This window comes from Xenopus tropicalis, chromosome 4 (assembly GCF_000004195.4).
Source record: "Xenopus tropicalis strain Nigerian chromosome 4, UCB_Xtro_10.0, whole genome shotgun sequence".
In the NCBI taxonomy this organism is placed as follows: domain Eukaryota; kingdom Metazoa; phylum Chordata; class Amphibia; order Anura; family Pipidae; genus Xenopus; species Xenopus tropicalis.
In genome coordinates this window covers 67,189,720-67,209,743 of record NC_030680.2, presented here as the reverse complement: position 1 = coordinate 67,209,743, position 20,024 = coordinate 67,189,720, and the positions used below count along the sequence as shown (strand labels likewise).

Sequence of the window (20,024 nt, the reverse complement as noted above, 5' to 3'; positions counted from 1 at the left end):
GGGTAGAGATATTGTTAAAGGTGGCTTACCAATTTCATGATCATAATTTTGTAACTAAAAACCCCTGTTTTCTGATACTACATGCACTAGCATAGATACTAAATAACTTACTTGAAACATGGGACCAGGGAATGTGCATTGATCACCCCCCCCCCCATTTCTTTTGAATGCTTGTAGCTAATTTGGCCAGATCAGTGGCACTTCCAGTGTACTTTACATCATTTATGATAAGGCAATAGATGTTATGCAAGTACTATGGTCTACGGTAGCAGTAATGGCTGCTTCTCTGGATAAATGTAAACACACTGATATTTTTATACAATGTTGGTATGTAAATCAGTCGGAGTATTCTTATCACCTTTTAATGACCAGGAAGCATTTTATTTGCCTTCCTTGTTGCCCAGCTGGCTAAAGCAATATTTTATCTAATTGTTTGCTTTCCTCTTGAGACCTGTGTCCTTTTTCAAGGTCCACTATTATACACTACTAAATACATTAATGGATGGTATTTCATGATATCGATCTATACATATAAGAGATAAGAGGCTTCATTTAACTTCAGTGACAAGATAACAGATGCCGAAATAGTCTCCTCAGAGGTTTATAACCCTTTCCCTTTGCACTCTCAGTACTGGTGATAAAGAAGTACGTGGGAACTTTGGATTTCTGGATCAGGTTGCAGCTTTACAATGGGTTCAAGATAATATTAAGGATTTTGGAGGAAACCCACAGTCAGTTACAATATTTGGGGAATCTGCAGGTGGCGTGAGTGTATCTGCACAGGTAAGAATATGTGGCACTTTTCTGCACTACTCTCCAGTGTAACCATACAGGCACCACAATATCAGCAATAAAGGAAAAACATGTAACCTCATGTCTGAGTTTGGATGTATTGGGTGTATAGCCATGTAATACATTTGCATGTATTGGGTGTATAGCCATGCAAAACATGGCACTGTGATTACTTGCTTCATGTTTTTTTTTTTTTTTTAACCTCACAGAAATCCAATAAGTAATTAGAAATTTGCTTTCAGGTATTGTCCCCACTTTCTAAGGGGCTGTTCCACAAAGCCATTGCTGAGAGTGGAGTTGCAATATGTCCTGGTTTGATGACCAGTAAAACCGAAGAGATCCTTCCTCTTCTATCTGTAAGTCTAATTCTTGGATACATTTTATTTATGAAGCTTTGACATGGTGCTTATCAACAATAATAAGAAAAAAAATCAGCTATTTATAATGTTCTGTCCGTAGGTGGATTTTCAATAAGGCTAGGGGAGGCTAAGCCTCCCCAAACCTGCTTGGCACATTAAAAAAAAATCAAAATAATAATAAAACCTCACTGCTCCGGTTCTGCTGTGCTATGATTGGATCTTTCTTCTTGTGGATTCTCCAATCAGAGCACAGCTTTCTTGACAGACCGTAAAATTGACCAATCAAAGCACAGATGCAGACAGGGCTCGGGAGATATTACAAACCAAAGGCAGTGCAGAAAGGAAAACTGAAAAGAAGAATCTGCAGGCTGTAAACTTTACCTGAGAACCAACTCTCAACTTTTGCTGCAGATTTCATCCCACTCCCACAGATACTATACACAGTCGCTATACACAGGCACTATACACAGGCACTATACAGTTCTAAAGGCTGAATCACTAGCTGAAATTAAATTGTTTTTTCCCTGACCTGACATCTATAATAATATATAATCTATCACCTATCCTAACAGATGGATGGTATGTTAACTCTTTCCCTCTGAAAAAGCTCATTGTCATTTTATATATTTGTTGTTGTTTTTTGCACTTACTATTTTTTTTACTTTTGTCATTGTTTTGTTCATTTCTAGTTACAGTGGGGCCAGTGCTGTGTATCAATGCCAGTGTTATAGTGCCAGGGCCTGAATATCTGCCATCTGTACCCACTGCTTCTCACTGTATATATTGTGCTGGTTTTGTAAATACAGACAGCATCTCACTGTATATAATGTGCCTGGGGTGTCAGTACCCACTGCCTTTCTTGCTATAAAACTAATGTAAACACATCTAAAGGGGTGGTTCACTTTTAAGTTAACTTTTAGTATGTTATAGAATGGCCTATTCCTAGCAACTTTGCAATTGGTCTTCCTAATTTTTTTTATAGTTCTTGAATAATTTGCCTTTCTCTTTTGCCTCTTTCCAGCTTTCAAATGGGGGCCAAAAATTATTGCTCTACAATTTTTCCATGCAGGCCCCTTAACTATTCATATTCCCATCTCTTGTTTAAACCACTACCTGGTTGCTAGGGTAAATAAGCTGATGAAATACCAAATGGAGAGGAAACTGGTAAGACATCAAAAGCAAAACTCTACATTCCCTTTGTAGATTGAAAGAAATAATGTATTTAAGCACCAGAATTAGTGGAATAGCCATTTATGTGTGCAGAAATGTTTTGGTATTTCAGTTTTTGGAATGGAGTGAATGTTAGCTTTATATATTTAATCATCTTTATCTTTGCAGGTAGTTGCTAACATATCCTCCTGTAGTGTATCGGACCTGGTAGGCTGTCTCAAAAAGAAAACAGAAGATGAGATTGTTGCGATTACTGCAGCAATGGTACGGGAAGTTATATGATTTACCATGTCCATATGAAATGCTAATTATTATATAACTACACTTCTCTTGCAAATTTAGGGGCAGATTTATCGAAATGTGAGATTAGAGTTTACCACAGAAAAAATCCTCCGCTTTCTATTCATTCCTGTTGGATTTTTAGAAGTGTGTTTATCAATGGGTAAAATCAGAGTACACCATTTGATAAATATACTTCTAAAAATCCCATAGTATTCAATAGAAAGTGGGTAAAACTTTCTGTGGTGAGCTCTAATCTTGCATTTTGATCAATCTGCATTTTGATTGCTGGGGTTTATAGTTTTTTTTGGAACTAAAGAATAACCAGCAAATCTGGGGAAGTATGTTTCCCTAAAGAGGTAAACTGTGTTTTAAAAAGGGAACCTGTCATCACACAGTTACCCCTCTTTTCAATAGCATAATAACATAATAATTATGTATTTGTAAGGTAAAACATTTATTTTCTGCTAAACTATGGTACATCCTGTACTCCCACACTCATTATCATTTCCACCAAGCAATGCAGAAAATGTTACAGAGCCTGTCACATACCCTTAATTAAAGGGGTAGTTCACCTTTATGTAAAGTTTTAGTATAATGTAGACGAGGTTACTCTGAGACAAAATGAAATTGGTCTTCATTTTTTTATTTTTTTTTTAATTATTTATCTATTTGGGAGCATATCCCTACTGTAAGCCAAGACGAGGCTGCTTCTTTTTTTTTCCAGAAAAGAATTTAACATAATTATAAGCAACAGAAAATATCCCCATTCAAGCATTTAGTTCACTATAACTTTGTATAACCACCCCCCCCCCCCAATTCTGCTAGTGTTGAGGTGATATTCCACTCCTGGCCTGTTAGGCACAGTTAGGCACTGATAGCAACAGTTTGTTCTTGGTACTGTTTGTTCAGTGGTACTGTTTCTAATTGTACCCAGTTTTTCGAAATTGCGTCCCTGCACAGCTATGCTTGAGTGCGATAAAAACGTACTGAGCAGATTATCCCTTAATAAGCTGAAGTTCACATAACAAGTTGTATATCTTGTTTTAACAGAGATTTGTATTGTTCCCTGTTGTTGTTGATGGCGTGTTCCTTCCCAAACCTGCGGAGGAGATCTTAGCTGCCAAGGAGAGCAATCCAGTTCCTTTTCTGATTGGTGTTAATAACCATGAATTTGGCTGGATACTACCATTGGTAGGTACCTTTTTTGTTTCTTATGAAATCAGTCCATGTTTCTTCTTGCAGAGATATAGTAAGCCTTTGTAAAGGATCTCAATAGTTGAGACATTTTTTCTTTAAATTCTCTTTATTGAATTTTACAAGTAAATCAGCTGACATTTTAACAAATATATATATATATATATATAAGAAGAAAAAGAAGCCGCTCTCTCAGGACTTAGGTGCAAAAATAAAAAGTAATTTATTGAGTAGACGAACTGACGTTTCGGCTGAACACCTCAGCCTTTCTCAAAGTCAAAAACACATTGTGAATGCTAACATTAAATACAGTGACTGGCGGGAAAATACAAACAGAAACTGGGTGTGACGTCACAGTTTCACGTAGTCCAATACACATCAAGCGTGAAATACTCATTAGCATAATAAACAAATGCGTGTCTCATTGTTTATGTATAAACAAATGCTTTGTACATCCGCAATAAACATAACACCTAAAGAAAGAACCGATACCAGTGGACAGAAAGAGTGAAACTAAAAGTATCACGTATAAACAAACAATGTATCAGATATTGAGTTGAAAGGAAATTATCCAACATGTAACAAGTAGTGAGAGACAAAGTGACACAGGGGTGAGGTTACAGTTAACACGACCAGAGGGAAGCAGTATATGTAAGGAGCAGAGAGTATAAGTAGCCACAAGAGTATATATACCTGCTTGTTAAGGTAGCGGGAGCTGTTAGCTATGAGTGAGAGACAAAGTGACACAGGGGTGAGGTTACAGTTAGCACGACAAGGGGGGAGCAGTATATGTAAAGAACAAAGAGTATAAGTGGCCGAAAGGGTATATATACCTGCTTGTTAAGGTAGTGGGAGCCGTTAGTAAAGAGGCAAAATGTCAGAGGCCCCAATGGGACCACATAGTGCCCTGAACAAATGCTATCTTAGAGTGCAGCAGTCCTTGGGCCAACATTAGGTAGTAAATTGGGTTCAGGGTTACCACTCACTTTGCCAGTTGTAGGCATAATCATAGAAGGCTTGTCTTTCAAAGTAGAACCATCCCGGATAATAGGCTGCACTGTTGCATGATCCCAGGCAGTATGTGCATGCAATCAATTCAACAGGTCTTGCCTACAGGACTGGGTTTACACAGTTTAACGCTGTTTGTGTTGTGGGTATATGGCCCATAAATAAAGAGTTGGTACCCAAATTATGGCCGAACGGCCCGAGACAGGGACTGGTCAGCACAGGTGGTATTAGTACCCCCCATATGGAGGACATAAACCAACCAGGCATTCCTATAGTGTCCCGTCAAAATGGAAGTAAAAAACAATGCCCATGTTAGAAGCTTGGTCATAGGTTGCTGCAGGTGTCTATTGAATAAATCTCAGTAGCACAACCGCAAGTCACTGCAGTCGTGTGCCACAGTTAAGGGATGCTAGAGATGTTAAGCTAATCTACACGAGAGCAGGTAGTTTGTAAGTATTTTATAGACAGCAGAATTGAAAACAGAAATGTCAAAAGGACGTATTTTAAGAGGGAAAATACATGCACTGTAAAGAGCGGAGCCGGGAAGCAGCTGAAACCCAAACGAGGGGAGGCACACTTATTGATACAAATACACCGACTGTGACAAAAAACACGTAACACATAACAATGATTAAAAAGTAGCTAGGCATAACAATGATTCTAGAGAAGCTAGACTCTATATAGGAACTTGTAGGAACTGAATGTTCAAAATTATTGTTAACCAACAAATCCAATAGCAGTGCCTACAAGCCTGTATTACATTCAGTGTCAAAATAGGTGTATAGAAAAATGTACAGACCAATTACTGCTTTGCATATCATGAAATGACGATTACATGCATTTACTCGTGTGTTGTAATAAAGGTGATGGTTACAAGAGATCAGTCGAGCTAATTCGCCTTCAATTATGGTAAATAAAATGGTGAATATGAGACAAGTTCATTCAATCCAAAAGGACTCAGCGTGTTGAGTTTGTGGATCCAGCGGAGTTCAGCTCGCAATAGTAGCTTTTCTCTATTACCACCACGAACCGGAGGTGGAATAAAGTCTATAATCATGCTCCTCATACTAGCCAGCGAGTGATGGTGTGTCAAAAAATGTAGGGCTACCGGAGTGTCTGCCTTTCCTGTGTCTATTGCAGTACGGATTGCCGATCTATGGTTCGCCATACGATCGCGAAATGTCGTGATGGTTTTGCCAATGTAGTATAAACCACAGGGACATCTGATGAAGTATATTATGAACTTGGATGTGCAGGTCACCCGATGCTTGATGGATATTGGCTTGCCTGTATGCGGGTGATGAAACACGGATCCTGTGATTAAGTTCCCACATGTTGTACAAGATGGACATTTGAAACATCCCGGTTTAGTATTACTAAGCCACGTGGTTGGTTTATCTAATGTATAACAGTGTATGGGGTCTGTTTTCATCAGCAGATCCCTTAGACTCCGCCCACGTCTGTATGCAATGCGGGGGGGAGTTCTAAATATGGGTGGAAGTGTCTTGTCTTTGGCCATCACTGACCAGTGATTGTGGATTGACTCAATCATTGGTTTTTTGTCCTGACTGTAGGTGGTTAGAAAAGTGAGTCTCTCTGGCATAGTATCCGATTTATTTTTCCGGACCCCCAGGAGATCCTTTTGGCTATAGGACAGTGCTTTTTCTTTGCAGGATACCAAATGATGGAAGTTATATCCTCTTTTCAAAAATCGCTCAATCAGATCTTCGAGTTGTTCTTCCAATTGTATCGGATGAGAATTATTTCTGACCATACGGAGCATCTGTGAAAAAGGAATGCTCTTAAGGAGATGTGGTGGATGGCAAGAGGAGTGGTGAAGAAGAGTGTTACGATCCGTTGGTTTCCTATATGTGGTAGTATGGATTCCCGTTGGTGTTAGTGTAATGGTCAGATCCAAAAATGATATTTGTTGTGTGTCAATTGATGCAGTAAAGCGGATTGGTGAGGGCAAGGAGTTTAGTTCAGTGATCATAGACGAAAATTGTTCACATGTACCAGTCCATAGGATGAACAAATCATCGATGTAGCGGTACAATTTGAGAATGTAGGTCCCATAATTGGGTAAAATATGAGTATGTTCATAATTTGACATGTACAGATTCGCGAAGGAAGGTGCTACATTCGAACCCATACTGGTTCCGCTTGTTTGTAAAAAGAACGATCTTTCAAATTTAAAATAGTTCATGGTAAGACAAAACTGTAATAGATGTATCAAAAAGTCTATTGGTGGTCTATTGGTTGCAGGTTGTCTAAACAGAGAATCTCTAACCACTTCAAGACCTTGATTAGTCGGAATTACTGTATATAGCGAGGACACATCCATTGTGGCTAGGCATACATGGGGAGGCAAAGGTTGCAATTGGAGTAATTTATCCAAGAAGTCGCCAGAGTCTTTGATATAAGTGGACATGCCTTGTACCAACGGTTGTAAGTAATAGTCTACAAATGTAGCTATTGGCTGAAGTAGTGAGCCTCGTGCACTGACGATTGGACGACCTGGTGGTTTCAAATTGTCCTTGTGGATCTTAGGTAATGTATATAAAATTGGACAAATGGGGTAATCCTGTGTCAAAAAATCCAGGGAATTTTGTGAAAGCAGTCCCATAGAAAAACTCATTTGTAAAAAAGAATCAATTTGCTGCTTGAACTTCACTGTTGGATCTCGCGTGAGTTGTAGGTAGGTTTCCTTATCATCCAGTTGTCGTATGATTTCCAATCTGTAGTCCGTGTAATTCTGTATCACGATCGATCCTCCCTTATCAGCAGGTCTAATAACAATTTCTGGATTGTTGGCAAGTCTATGTATGGCTTCCCTCTCAGTTCTAGAGAGATTAGGGAAGTTTGCTTGCTGTGAAGAAATTTTTCTGGTCTCATCTATCATCAGCCGGGTGAATGCTTCGATAGATTTGGGAGTGTTAGTAGGCTCAAAAGAACTTGGTGCTTTAAAAATCACCTGCTGTGATGTGGAAAGTCTGAAGTGTTCCTTTAGCTTGAGGGTCCGTTGAAATTTATGTATATCAATTAGTGCATCAAGGGGTTGTGTATTATGTGTGGGTACAAACGAAAGGCCTCTAGAGAGCAAACTCATCTCAGAGTCCGACAGGGTGATGGAACTAAGATTGAACACTACTTCCTCATTACCTTTGTGCCTCTTGTTGAACGGGTGTTTGCGCCCACCCCTTCTCTTGTGCGGGCGCCCCCATCTCTGGGTAGTGTGGGAGGTCCTAAAAAAGGTTGTGAGTGAAGAGGAGTGGAAACCGGAGGGGTCATACCTGTGTTGGTCATATGTGATCTAGAGTTAAATGCCAGTCTCCGTGAACGGCCTCTTCCTCTGCCCCTGTTGTTCCCTAATCTCTCTAGAACTGAGAGGGAAGCCATACATAGACTTGCCAACAATCCAGAAATTGTTATTAGACCTGCTGATAAGGGAGGATCGATCGTGATACAGAATTACACGGACTACAGATTGGAAATCATACGACAACTGGATGATAAGGAAACCTACCTACAACTCACGCGAGATCCAACAGTGAAGTTCAAGCAGCAAATTGATTCTTTTTTACAAATGAGTTTTTCTATGGGACTGCTTTCACAAAATTCCCTGGATTTTTTGACACAGGATTACCCCATTTGTCCAATTTTATATACATTACCTAAGATCCACAAGGACAATTTGAAACCACCAGGTCGTCCAATCGTCAGTGCACGAGGCTCACTACTTCAGCCAATAGCTACATTTGTAGACTATTACTTACAACCGTTGGTACAAGGCATGTCCACTTATATCAAAGACTCTGGCGACTTCTTGGATAAATTACTCCAATTGCAACCTTTGCCTCCCCATGTATGCCTAGCCACAATGGATGTGTCCTCGCTATATACAGTAATTCCGACTAATCAAGGTCTTGAAGTGGTTAGAGATTCTCTGTTTAGACAACCTGCAACCAATAGACCACCAATAGACTTTTTGATACATCTATTACAGTTTTGTCTTACCATGAACTATTTTAAATTTGAAAGATCGTTCTTTTTACAAACAAGCGGAACCAGTATGGGTTCGAATGTAGCACCTTCCTTCGCGAATCTGTACATGTCAAATTATGAACATACTCATATTTTACCCAATTATGGGACCTACATTCTCAAATTGTACCGCTACATCGATGATTTGTTCATCCTATGGACTGGTACATGTGAACAATTTTCGTCTATGATCACTGAACTAAACTCCTTGCCCTCACCAATCCGCTTTACTGCATCAATTGACACACAACAAATATCATTTTTGGATCTGACCATTACACTAACACCAACGGGAATCCATACTACCACATATAGGAAACCAACGGATCGTAACACTCTTCTTCACCACTCCTCTTGCCATCCACCACATCTCCTTAAGAGCATTCCTTTTTCACAGATGCTCCGTATGGTCAGAAATAATTCTCATCCGATACAATTGGAAGAACAACTCGAAGATCTGATTGAGCGATTTTTGAAAAGAGGATATAACTTCCATCATTTGGTATCCTGCAAAGAAAAAGCACTGTCCTATAGCCAAAAGGATCTCCTGGGGGTCCGGAAAAATAAATCGGATACTATGCCAGAGAGACTCACTTTTCTAACCACCTACAGTCAGGACAAAAAACCAATGATTGAGTCAATCCACAATCACTGGTCAGTGATGGCCAAAGACAAGACACTTCCACCCATATTTAGAACTCCCCCCCGCATTGCATACAGACGTGGGCGGAGTCTAAGGGATCTGCTGATGAAAACAGACCCCATACACTGTTATACATTAGATAAACCAACCACGTGGCTTAGTAATACTAAACCGGGATGTTTCAAATGTCCATCTTGTACAACATGTGGGAACTTAATCACAGGATCCGTGTTTCATCACCCGCATACAGGCAAGCCAATATCCATCAAGCATCGGGTGACCTGCACATCCAAGTTCATAATATACTTCATCAGATGTCCCTGTGGTTTATACTACATTGGCAAAACCATCACGACATTTCGCGATCGTATGGCGAACCATAGATCGGCAATCCGTACTGCAATAGACACAGGAAAGGCAGACACTCCGGTAGCCCTACATTTTTTGACACACCATCACTCGCTGGCTAGTATGAGGAGCATGATTATAGACTTTATTCCACCTCCGGTTCGTGGTGGTAATAGAGAAAAGCTACTATTGCGAGCTGAACTCCGCTGGATCCACAAACTCAACACGCTGAGTCCTTTTGGATTGAATGAACTTGTCTCATATTCACCATTTTATTTACCATAATTGAAGGCGAATTAGCTCGACTGATCTCTTGTAACCATCACCTTTATTACAACACACGAGTAAATGCATGTAATCGTCATTTCATGATATGCAAAGCAGTAATTGGTCTGTACATTTTTCTATACACCTATTTTGACACTGAATGTAATACAGGCTTGTAGGCACTGCTATTGGATTTGTTGGTTAACAATAATTTTGAACATTCAGTTCCTACAAGTTCCTATATAGAGTCTAGCTTCTCTAGAATCATTGTTATGCCTAGCTACTTTTTAATCATTGTTATGTGTTACGTGTTTTTTGTCACAGTCGGTGTATTTGTATCAATAAGTGTGCCTCCCCTCGTTTGGGTTTCAGCTGCTTCCCGGCTCCGCTCTTTACAGTGCATGTATTTTCCCTCTTAAAATACGTCCTTTTGACATTTCTGTTTTCAATTCTGCTGTCTATAAAATACTTACAAACTACCTGCTCTCGTGTAGATTAGCTTAACATCTCTAGCATCCCTTAACTGTGGCACACGACTGCAGTGACTTGCGGTTGTGCTACTGAGATTTATTCAATAGACACCTGCAGCAACCTATGACCAAGCTTCTAACATGGGCATTGTTTTTTACTTCCATTTTGACGGGACACTATAGGAATGCCTGGTTGGTTTATGTCCTCCATATGGGGGGTACTAATACCACCTGTGCTGACCAGTCCCTGTCTCGGGCCGTTCGGCCATAATTTGGGTACCAACTCTTTATTTATGGGCCATATACCCACAACACAAACAGCGTTAAACTGTGTAAACCCAGTCCTGTAGGCAAGACCTATTGAATTGATTGCATGCACATACTGCCTGGGATCATGCAACAGTGCAGCCTATTATCCGGGATGGTTCTACTTTGAAAGACAAGCCTTCTATGATTATGCCTACAACTGGCAAAGTGAGTGGTAACCCTGAACCCAATTTACTACCTAATGTTGGCCCAAGGACTGCTGCACTCTAAGATAGCATTTGTTCAGGGCACTATGTGGTCCCATTGGGGCCTCTGACATTTTGCCTCTTTACTAACGGCTCCCACTACCTTAACAAGCAGGTATATATACCCTTTCGGCCACTTATACTCTTTGTTCTTTACATATACTGCTCCCCCCTTGTCGTGCTAACTGTAACCTCACCCCTGTGTCACTTTGTCTCTCACTCATAGCTAACAGCTCCCGCTACCTTAACAAGCAGGTATATATACTCTTGTGGCTACTTATACTCTCTGCTCCTTACATATACTGCTTCCCTCTGGTCGTGTTAACTGTAACCTCACCCCTGTGTCACTTTGTCTCTCACTCATAGCTAACAGCTCCCGCTACCTTAACAAGCAGGTATATATACTCTTGTGGCTACTTATACTCTCTGCTCCTTACATATACTGCTCCCCCCTTGTCGTGCTAACTGTAACCTCACCCCTGTGTCACTTTGTCTCTCACTCATAGCTAACAGCTCCCGCTACCTTAACAAGCAGGTATATATACTCTTGTGGCTACTTATACTCTCTGCTCCTTACATATACTGCTTCCCTCTGGTCGTGTTAACTGTAACCTCACCCCTGTGTCACTTTGTCTCTCACTACTTGTTACATGTTGGATAATTTCCTTTCAACTCAATATCTGATACATTGTTTGTTTATACGTGATACTTTTAGTTTCACTCTTTCTGTCCACTGGTATCGGTTCTTTCTTTAGGTGTTATGTTTATTGCGGATGTACAAAGCATTTGTTTATACATAAACAATGAGACACGCATTTGTTTATTATGCTAATGAGTATTTCACGCTTGATGTGTATTGGACTACGTGAAACTGTGACGTCACACCCAGTTTCTGTTTGTATTTTCCCGCCAGTCACTGTATTTAATGTTAGCATTCACAATGTGTTTTTGACTTTGAGAAAGGCTGAGGTGTTCAGCCGAAACGTCAGTTCGTCTACTCAATAAATTACTTTTTATTTTTGCACCTAAGTCCTGAGAGAGCGGCTTCTTTTTCTTCTTATCTCGGTTTCACTGTGAAGACTGCACCCAGGCGGATTTGAGATTTATACGTGAGTGCCAGTATTGCATTTTGACTTTCTATATATATATATATATATATATATATATATATATATATATATATATATAATATATATATATATATATATATATATATAATATCTATCTATCCAGAAGCTAGTAAAATTCATCGTTTATATGAACAGTAAGTAAAACTCAACCAAGTAGTGACCTACTTTATATACCCCATCTTAATGCTCAGCAAAATCTTTAAAAGCTTAATTGCCTGCAATTATTAATACACATATAAATGTAATGTGAATGGTTTGAAATCGGGTAAAATACAAGGAGGATTAGTCATCAAATCTAGATTGTAACTCATATAAATTGTTTCCTATTGTTGTCCAGCATTTTTTAAACTGATATCCTAACAATATTATACAGGGCCTAACTGTGCTGAACCCAGGCCTGCAACATCAAGCTACCTCCATTTTTTACATAATAACGCATATTTGTGTTTTAGAAATTTCTGTAATTGTTACCCTGAATGAAATGATATATGTAATAGTTCAGTAATAGTGATAGTTCATTAATCCATACTGTGGTTCTGTGTACAGGCTCTTAATATCACTGGATACAAGGAAGGAATGGAAAAGAAAGACATTCAGGCAAGACTTGGTGCTGTCCCTTTGTTGGTAAGATCCAATTTCATGATGCATACATATGTTCATTTCATGAAAGTAAAAATATGAAGAGTATTGTTGGTTTGTAATCATATTCCAATGAAATGCGTTTCTGCTGGCATTTTATAATGAAATGCGTTACTAATGTCATAGACTTTAAATAAAATTATTAGGCACTTATGGCCCACACATGAACCTTTTTTCTACTACATATGGATGGGGGGGAGACATATTTCTGTAGGGACCCATAGGGTTAAATGGCCCCTTTGGCTTTAAATCCCTACAGGTTCAGTTCCCTTAGTTGCTGGGCAGAAGGGAATGTATCTAAGTAAGTTCATTACAACATATGTGTGCTATTGGTTGGAAGGTATGGTGACCACATCCTGCCTCACTTTGGTATAGTGCTGGGAAAGGAGTGGCACCTTTCTGTTTGCTTCCACCTGAGGAACAGGGTGGATGTGTGCTAAGAGCCCAGGGCATTGGCCCAGGCCCAGTTGAAGTTGGGGAACAGGGCCCCGTGAATGAGGCATTAGATAGTGGCAGGTGTAGCTCCCTTTATAGTACACTCTAGGAGTGTAAGACAGTTAGGGTTGAGCTAGAATGAGCAGCACTGAGCTCCTAAATAAGACTTTGGAGATATCTCTCCCAGGCCACATTGCCTGTAGTGTAGGGATCCAAGTGTGTTAAACAAATTCAGGGCTCCCTCTTAATAAAGGTGCATGTCCTAAATATTGTTTACTCTCCTTTCTAACAGAAAACAGTTTCCAGTGTTATTCCTTTCATCATGGAAGAGTACTTTGGTGACACAGATGATCCAAAAGAGTTAAGAAACAATTTCTTGGACCTAGTTGGGGACACTATATTTGTTATACCTGCCCTAAGAACAGCTAAATATCACCGAGGTACGTGAACCCACCATTCATGATATGTGCATTAATCAATTATAGTTTTGAGCAATCTTTTAGGGCCTGTGTTTCATAGCTTTGGGGCACTCTGTGAGTTAATGACTGTAAAGCCACTTTGTAGAGATATAAATTGTTTGGTGTACTTTTATTGTAACTTGTGTCATGAGCTAACACTCCTATTTGTTGTTACCGGCTAGATTCGGGGTTTCCTGTTTACTTCTATGAATTTCAGCACCGCCCTTCAATGTTTGCAGACTCAAAAGATGATTTTGTTAAAGCTGATCACGGTGATGAACTTTACTTTGTTGTTGGTGGCCCGTTCCTGAAAAGTGGCATTCTTTTCAAAAGTAAGGTTTTTCCCTTTATGTAAGTTTTAGAGCTATATGTTTTCATCTCCTCAGTTAACAAGGCTTTTGTCTTCACAAGGTAATGGAACAGAGGAAGAAAAAATCCTCAGTAAAACAATAATGAAATATTGGGCTAACTTCGCTAGAAATGGGTAAGGTGTCTTATTTATGAATGTATCACAAGTATTTTACATTATTTTAAAACCTACTTAATTCTAGCTTGACCTTTTCCTTATTACCTTTTTTTCTCATGTGCATGTAATTGTGTTGCCTCATGTAGTCATCAAAGAATTCTAAACAAAGGTGTGAACCGCCCACTGAACAACTAGATTTATGCAGTTAAAGTTGCCAAGCAAGGGCCCAAAATTAGCTGCCTTCTTGACCACACCTGATCATGGTGGCCGTTTACTGGTACAGGTATTCTGACATGTTCTGCACAGAGCTCCATGTGATCCAGTTGCTGGCCCAAGGGGTTGAACAGTAGGATCAGTTGAAATTGGCCCTCAGCCTAGGTGGCCAAATTGTGCAAAAATACACTTTTTTGACAACTTCCCCCTCTCAAATGAGCAGATGATTATTGGCCACCATCAGCACTCTAATAAAGTCCAAGATGAAAAGGGGCTAATATGTTTTAAGAATAAAAGGGACGACAAAGAGTATCTTCAGAAATTGTGACAGGCCATTGCTAACTGTAGTAGGCCTTGAAGGAGGAGTTAGTATGATATAATTAGTGAATCATATGATGATATATGAATAATTAACACTCAGGGGCCGATTGTTCAAAGTACGAGTTTGAATCCCGAAATGGGTAAAATTCAGATTAGATACGATAATTTCTGTTGATCGGAAATGTCAAGAAAATGCTTATGAAAAAATCGTAATAGTCACAATAATATCATATTGGCGATCCAAAAGTCACAAAATTTTTGTATCCGAACGATTGTAAACGGCGGGAAAACCTTTCTGACTTTGCAGCTCCAACCTGGCCCAAGGAAAGTCACGATACCAAAGCTTGAATGAATCCGAAACTTTAGTACTGGATTTTATCACATAAATTTTGACGCACAGTACAAAAAAGTTGCGCATATTAGCGAAAAAATCTGCGAAAATACATACAGTACAAGAACTTAGAAAAATACGATTTTTTTTTGTATTCAAAAGCAATCGTACTTTGATAAATGGGCCCCTTAGATATGATTGTACCATGCAGGTCAAGGTTGATTGGTTTAAAGAAACAGAATAAGTAATTTGCCCACACAGTATATGGAATTTCATCTACACCAAGTGTCCTCAAACTTTTTAAACAGGGGGCCAGTTCATGGTCCCTCAAACTATGGCTCGCTCCTGCGTCCTCCCTCTCCCCACTCCACCGCTCCGTCCTCACGCTCCCTGATCCATCTGCCCTCTCCCAGCTCCCTGCTGCCAGGGGTGAGGACGCAGTGGGGACCGGGTAAACTACCTTGGGGGGCTGGAACTGGCCTGCAGGATGTAGTTTGAGGATCCCTGATCTACACTAATATGCAGGCAGGAAACATGCTGGCTCATATAGTTGTTGGCCATATGAGTCCTCGAGTTCACTAAAGCTTGCACACAATTTACCTTTGTGGATGATAATTTACATCTGTGTTGGTAAATGGAACGCAAATTACAATGCGTTGTTACAACATGTTACAGTTGCAAGATTACAGAATGTTTTGCAAGTCATTTGTGTCAGTTGAGCTTCATGTTTCCTTTGTTGTGTTCCTGGCACTCCTACTAATGCTTTCAGTGCTATCTTATTCTATATGCAGATAGATCGATAAATCATAGAGGTGGAAGGTTGCCTCTCTGGATAAAATATTACACCACTAAAGTAAAAGAGTGCAAAGTGATCCAGTCAACAGCCCAGTCTGCATTCTCCTATAAATAGGATTTTTGAATCATTTGAGGATTGGAGAACACTATAAAAAAAACTTGGTTGAGCTGCATTAATTTAAGCTTGATTTAAATTTAAACTGTAATAATTCTGATTTCTCACTGCTTTTTGTGTTTTCATTGTGTCCTCTGGAATTTCTTTCATCTTAAGCTATGAAATATCATTCACTTTGCTCCCTGTCTTATTGTTTGCAGGGATCCCAATGGTCTTGGTTTGGCTGAGTGGCCAAAATATGATGAAGATGAAGACTATCTGGAAATTAACTTGACACAGAAATCATCTCAAAGGTTAAAGGGAGGAAGATTGAAATTTTGGACCATCACCCTTCCTGACAAAATTAAAGAGTTGATGGAAGAAAAAGGAGAACGTGTACAGCTATAAGTTCCATTAATTAGGATTTTGTGCCCTGCAAGTACTGTGGTACTGCTCTGGTATGCCCCATTCCCCCAGATGCATTTTTCCCATAGTAAAACCCTACCTAACAGCACTGACAGAACTGTTATAAACTGAGACAAACTACCTCCCTAATGAGAATGTTAATTAATACTAATGGAAGAGCACTTATTAATTAGAATGCATTCCATTGGCAATCCACCTTTGTTGCCCTTAAAGGATAGTCAAAACATCTGTTAAGGGAGAGTCAGTTGAACTTCGACACTGAGGGATTCTAACAGGAAATCCGTTTTTAAGTTTTGCATTGCCAGATAACTTTATGAAATAAAGTATAAATGAAGTTTATTTTAGCTCTGCATTTACTATCCTTGTACATTGTGATTTATGGATAGTCACTGGTTTGGTGACAAGGCATTGTGGTGTAATGTGATTAAACCACGTTAATCCAAATTGTAAATCTGAAAAAGGATATGATATAATGGCAAGCCTACAGTATTTATAGCCTGAAAATGAACATCCTCCCTAGAATTCTTTATCTATTTAGTACTCTCCACCTAAAGTTTCCTAGACAAAATGGTAAATCCCTACAGGGGGCAATGGCCCATTTTATATTGGAAGGGAAAAAAACAGGAATAAATAAGAAAACACTACAGAAATCTAAATATAACAGTGGTCAGTGCAGGTATTTATGGTGAATGCAACCCAGCCCCTAGCACGCCACCATGCAGCCTGCTGGTATGCTTGGGTGAGTGGGGCCCAACAGGACCTGGATCCACTGGGTTTTCTCCTGGTACATTGGCAAGCCAGTCTGACCCTGGGCTTGGGGGTCCCAGATATTTATATTTACTTCAAGGCAGCTAAATTTGCACAAATACAGGCTTGGTATCTTATAGCTGGACATCCAAGGTGGGTCAAACTAGAACAATAAAACCATAGTAAGGTGGTATATGACACTGCAGAATAAAACTCCTCCAACATGCTTTAGGGCAGGGGTCCTGAGCAATGTTTAAATATTAAAACAGTTGGGGAGCAACGTAATCATTAAAAAAGTTCCTGGGGGTGACCAATAATGGCTGTGATTGGTTATTTGGTAGCCCAATGTGGACTGGCAGACTACAGAATGCTCTGTTTGGCAGTACACTTGGTCTTTATGCCTCCAAAACTTGCATCCAATTTAAAAATGGGCAAACACTGTGTTGCACTAAATAAACATGCAGGTTTTACCTGCTTATAATTGCCTTGCTGTGCCAGTATCTATGCTGTTCGAGATTGGATTGGAGGGTGCCGTTCCCTCTTGATACCGAGCACCAGGCTAAAGTTTTTTCTTTTGGAGGAACCAGGGTGTGCTGGTGAGTTTTTCTTTATCCACATCACATGACCATACCCATATTAATGGTGGTAGTACAGCAAAAACCTGCTGTCTGTGTGTGCCATACTCTGCCTGCCCTATGTTGCCTGTGTGCAACACTCTGTCTGCCCTATGCTGCCTGTGTGTGCCATACTCTGCCTGCCCTATTCTGCATGTGTGTGCCATACTCTGCCTGCCCTATGCTGCCTGTGTGCCATACTCTGCCTGCCCTACCCTGCCTGTGTGTGCCATACTCTGCCTGCCCTATGCTGCCTGTGTGTGCCATACTCTACCTGCCCTATGCTGCCTGTGTGTATGGCTGCCTGAATCTGATGTGTGAGCAATGCAGGGGGCGAGTTAATCACAGTACTTACACAAAGGTAAGCCATCAAAGCAGCCAGACAGGTGGGAGACCACACAGTGGGGGCTGCCAGTTGGACAGCACTGGTTTAGCCCATTACTGGAGGGGCCCTATACCCCAGTCTTGGATGCCAGTCAGTTCCAAAGTAGGGGAGATAATGGTTATCCAACATATCACAGCACTAAAACAACACAGTCCAAAAATTTAGAAAGACTTGGGAACCCTAGAGAGCTGCACACCCACCCTGAGCCTTTGCAGACCAAGCCCTCTGTGTTTAAAGGATAATAATACCTGAAGGGTTACCCCTCCTTAAAAGGAAAACAGGACATCACACTGTTTAATTAATCAAGTTTGTTTATTGTGTCAGACCAACACACACCTATTCCTCACTGTATGATGGTAAAGCATTCTTGAGCACCAGAAATATTACTATTACTACTACCAGCAAATAACTTCCAAAGAAATGGAGCATCTTAATAGCATGCACACGGTTTATATATATATATATATATAAACACTTGCATTTTTGGCTCAAGACCTGGCAAGAAACAGCACAGTATTAGCACTAGCTATGCCACAAATGTCAGATAGGAGGGGGACCTATGCAAAGGAAGGAAAGATGAGGGGCATTTAGCGAACTGAGCTTTGAAACAAAGCTGTCAGAATGATAATACATAATAGTGATAATTAACAAATAATTCACCCAGAAAAAAACAACAAAAAAAAAAGATTCCATGCAGCAGATGCCTACAATAGAAATGAGTTGAGGTGGGTGCCATTGTCTTAGAAATCAAAGTCCATAGATAACCAAAAGAGATTTTTATACAACCATTATTAAAATGTGATTTATGCACAGAAGTGGAGCAGGAAACAGTCCAAATGGTCTGCTGTGTCACTGGTCATGACAGATGTAGCTTAAACGGAACATGAGAGGCCAGAGATGTTAGAAAGATGGCAATCTGCAAGCACATCCCTGACCATTCATTTTCATTTAGTGTAAACCAGTTTTACATAAACCATCACTTTAACATTGTCAGTTGAATACAAATTATTTGAAATCATTTTGAAATTATTTTTAGCAGACTTAAGGTATGAAGATCCTAATTATGGAATGATCCCTTATCCAGAAAACCACTGGTCCCAAGCATTTTGGATAATAGATCCTATATACAGGATCTATGAAGAAGCTGTAGTTGCTAGGAGTAACAAGAAACTGCATAATTGCAAGGAACACATCCCTCATAATAGAGATATATTTGAACCGCAATAAACTTGAAAAACTCTTAAGATAAAGGAGTATTAAAAGAGATCTTTGAAAAAGGAAACCCTGCTGGGTTAAGGAACAAGTATCTGGCAACTAGAAATAAGCACTGAGCTACACTTCCATAGTGAGTGATCAGTCTACGGACTGGTCAGATCAGAGTAATTTGCCCATCTTTGTTATAAAACTGGTATATAACTTAATCTGCCTGTGGGTAGGTTGCCCCTGTTGCGGTCTTCTGTGCTAGGAATGAATGATACATTTGCTTTTTATCAATCTGCTTTTTCCCCACTGCTTACTGCACTGGAGCAAGTCTGTACCTAATTAAGCAAATAAGCCTAATTTAAGTGAATTCTGGGACATTTTGCTGGATCCCCATTTGGTTTGATTATCTTAACAACTATTAGGAAAAACTAAAGTATTGATTAATTTGTACACACATTGTGCATATACCTGGTGTATAATGAGTAGAACTATACTTCTATGTACTTGTTATCATTTTCTCTATGATGAACCCCTCTTCTACAAGGCGCTGTCTTTGTTTTTATGGGCTAGGATTTTAATTTGTGCTGGCAGAATTGTTTATCAATTGTTCATTTGTGTTACTGTTGTCCTAGTAACATTCCAGGCATTAAAATTCCAACACTATCTGCAGGGATTTGT

At 39.8% G+C, this 20,024-nt stretch overlaps 1 protein-coding gene across 2 annotated transcripts in view; it reads left to right on the top strand.

The window, feature by feature from the left end:
• LOC116410405 (liver carboxylesterase 2-like) overlaps nucleotides 1-16,741 on the top strand; it is a 30,358-nt gene extending 13,617 nt beyond the window's left edge. For both annotated transcript variants that reach the window (XM_031900803.1, XM_031900802.1), the window contains 9 exons: nucleotides 630-783; nucleotides 1,035-1,148; nucleotides 2,490-2,585; nucleotides 3,654-3,794; nucleotides 12,766-12,843; nucleotides 13,586-13,733; nucleotides 13,934-14,083; nucleotides 14,163-14,235; nucleotides 16,193-16,741. In XM_031900803.1, coding sequence (XP_031756663.1) covers nucleotides 630-783; nucleotides 1,035-1,148; nucleotides 2,490-2,585; nucleotides 3,654-3,794; nucleotides 12,766-12,843; nucleotides 13,586-13,733; nucleotides 13,934-14,083; nucleotides 14,163-14,235; nucleotides 16,193-16,379 — 1,141 coding nt within the window. In that variant the 3' untranslated portion in view covers nucleotides 16,380-16,741. The remainder of the gene's footprint in view (nucleotides 1-629; nucleotides 784-1,034; nucleotides 1,149-2,489; nucleotides 2,586-3,653; nucleotides 3,795-12,765; nucleotides 12,844-13,585; nucleotides 13,734-13,933; nucleotides 14,084-14,162; nucleotides 14,236-16,192) is intronic.
• The last annotated feature ends 3,283 nt before the right edge of the window (nucleotides 16,742-20,024 follow it).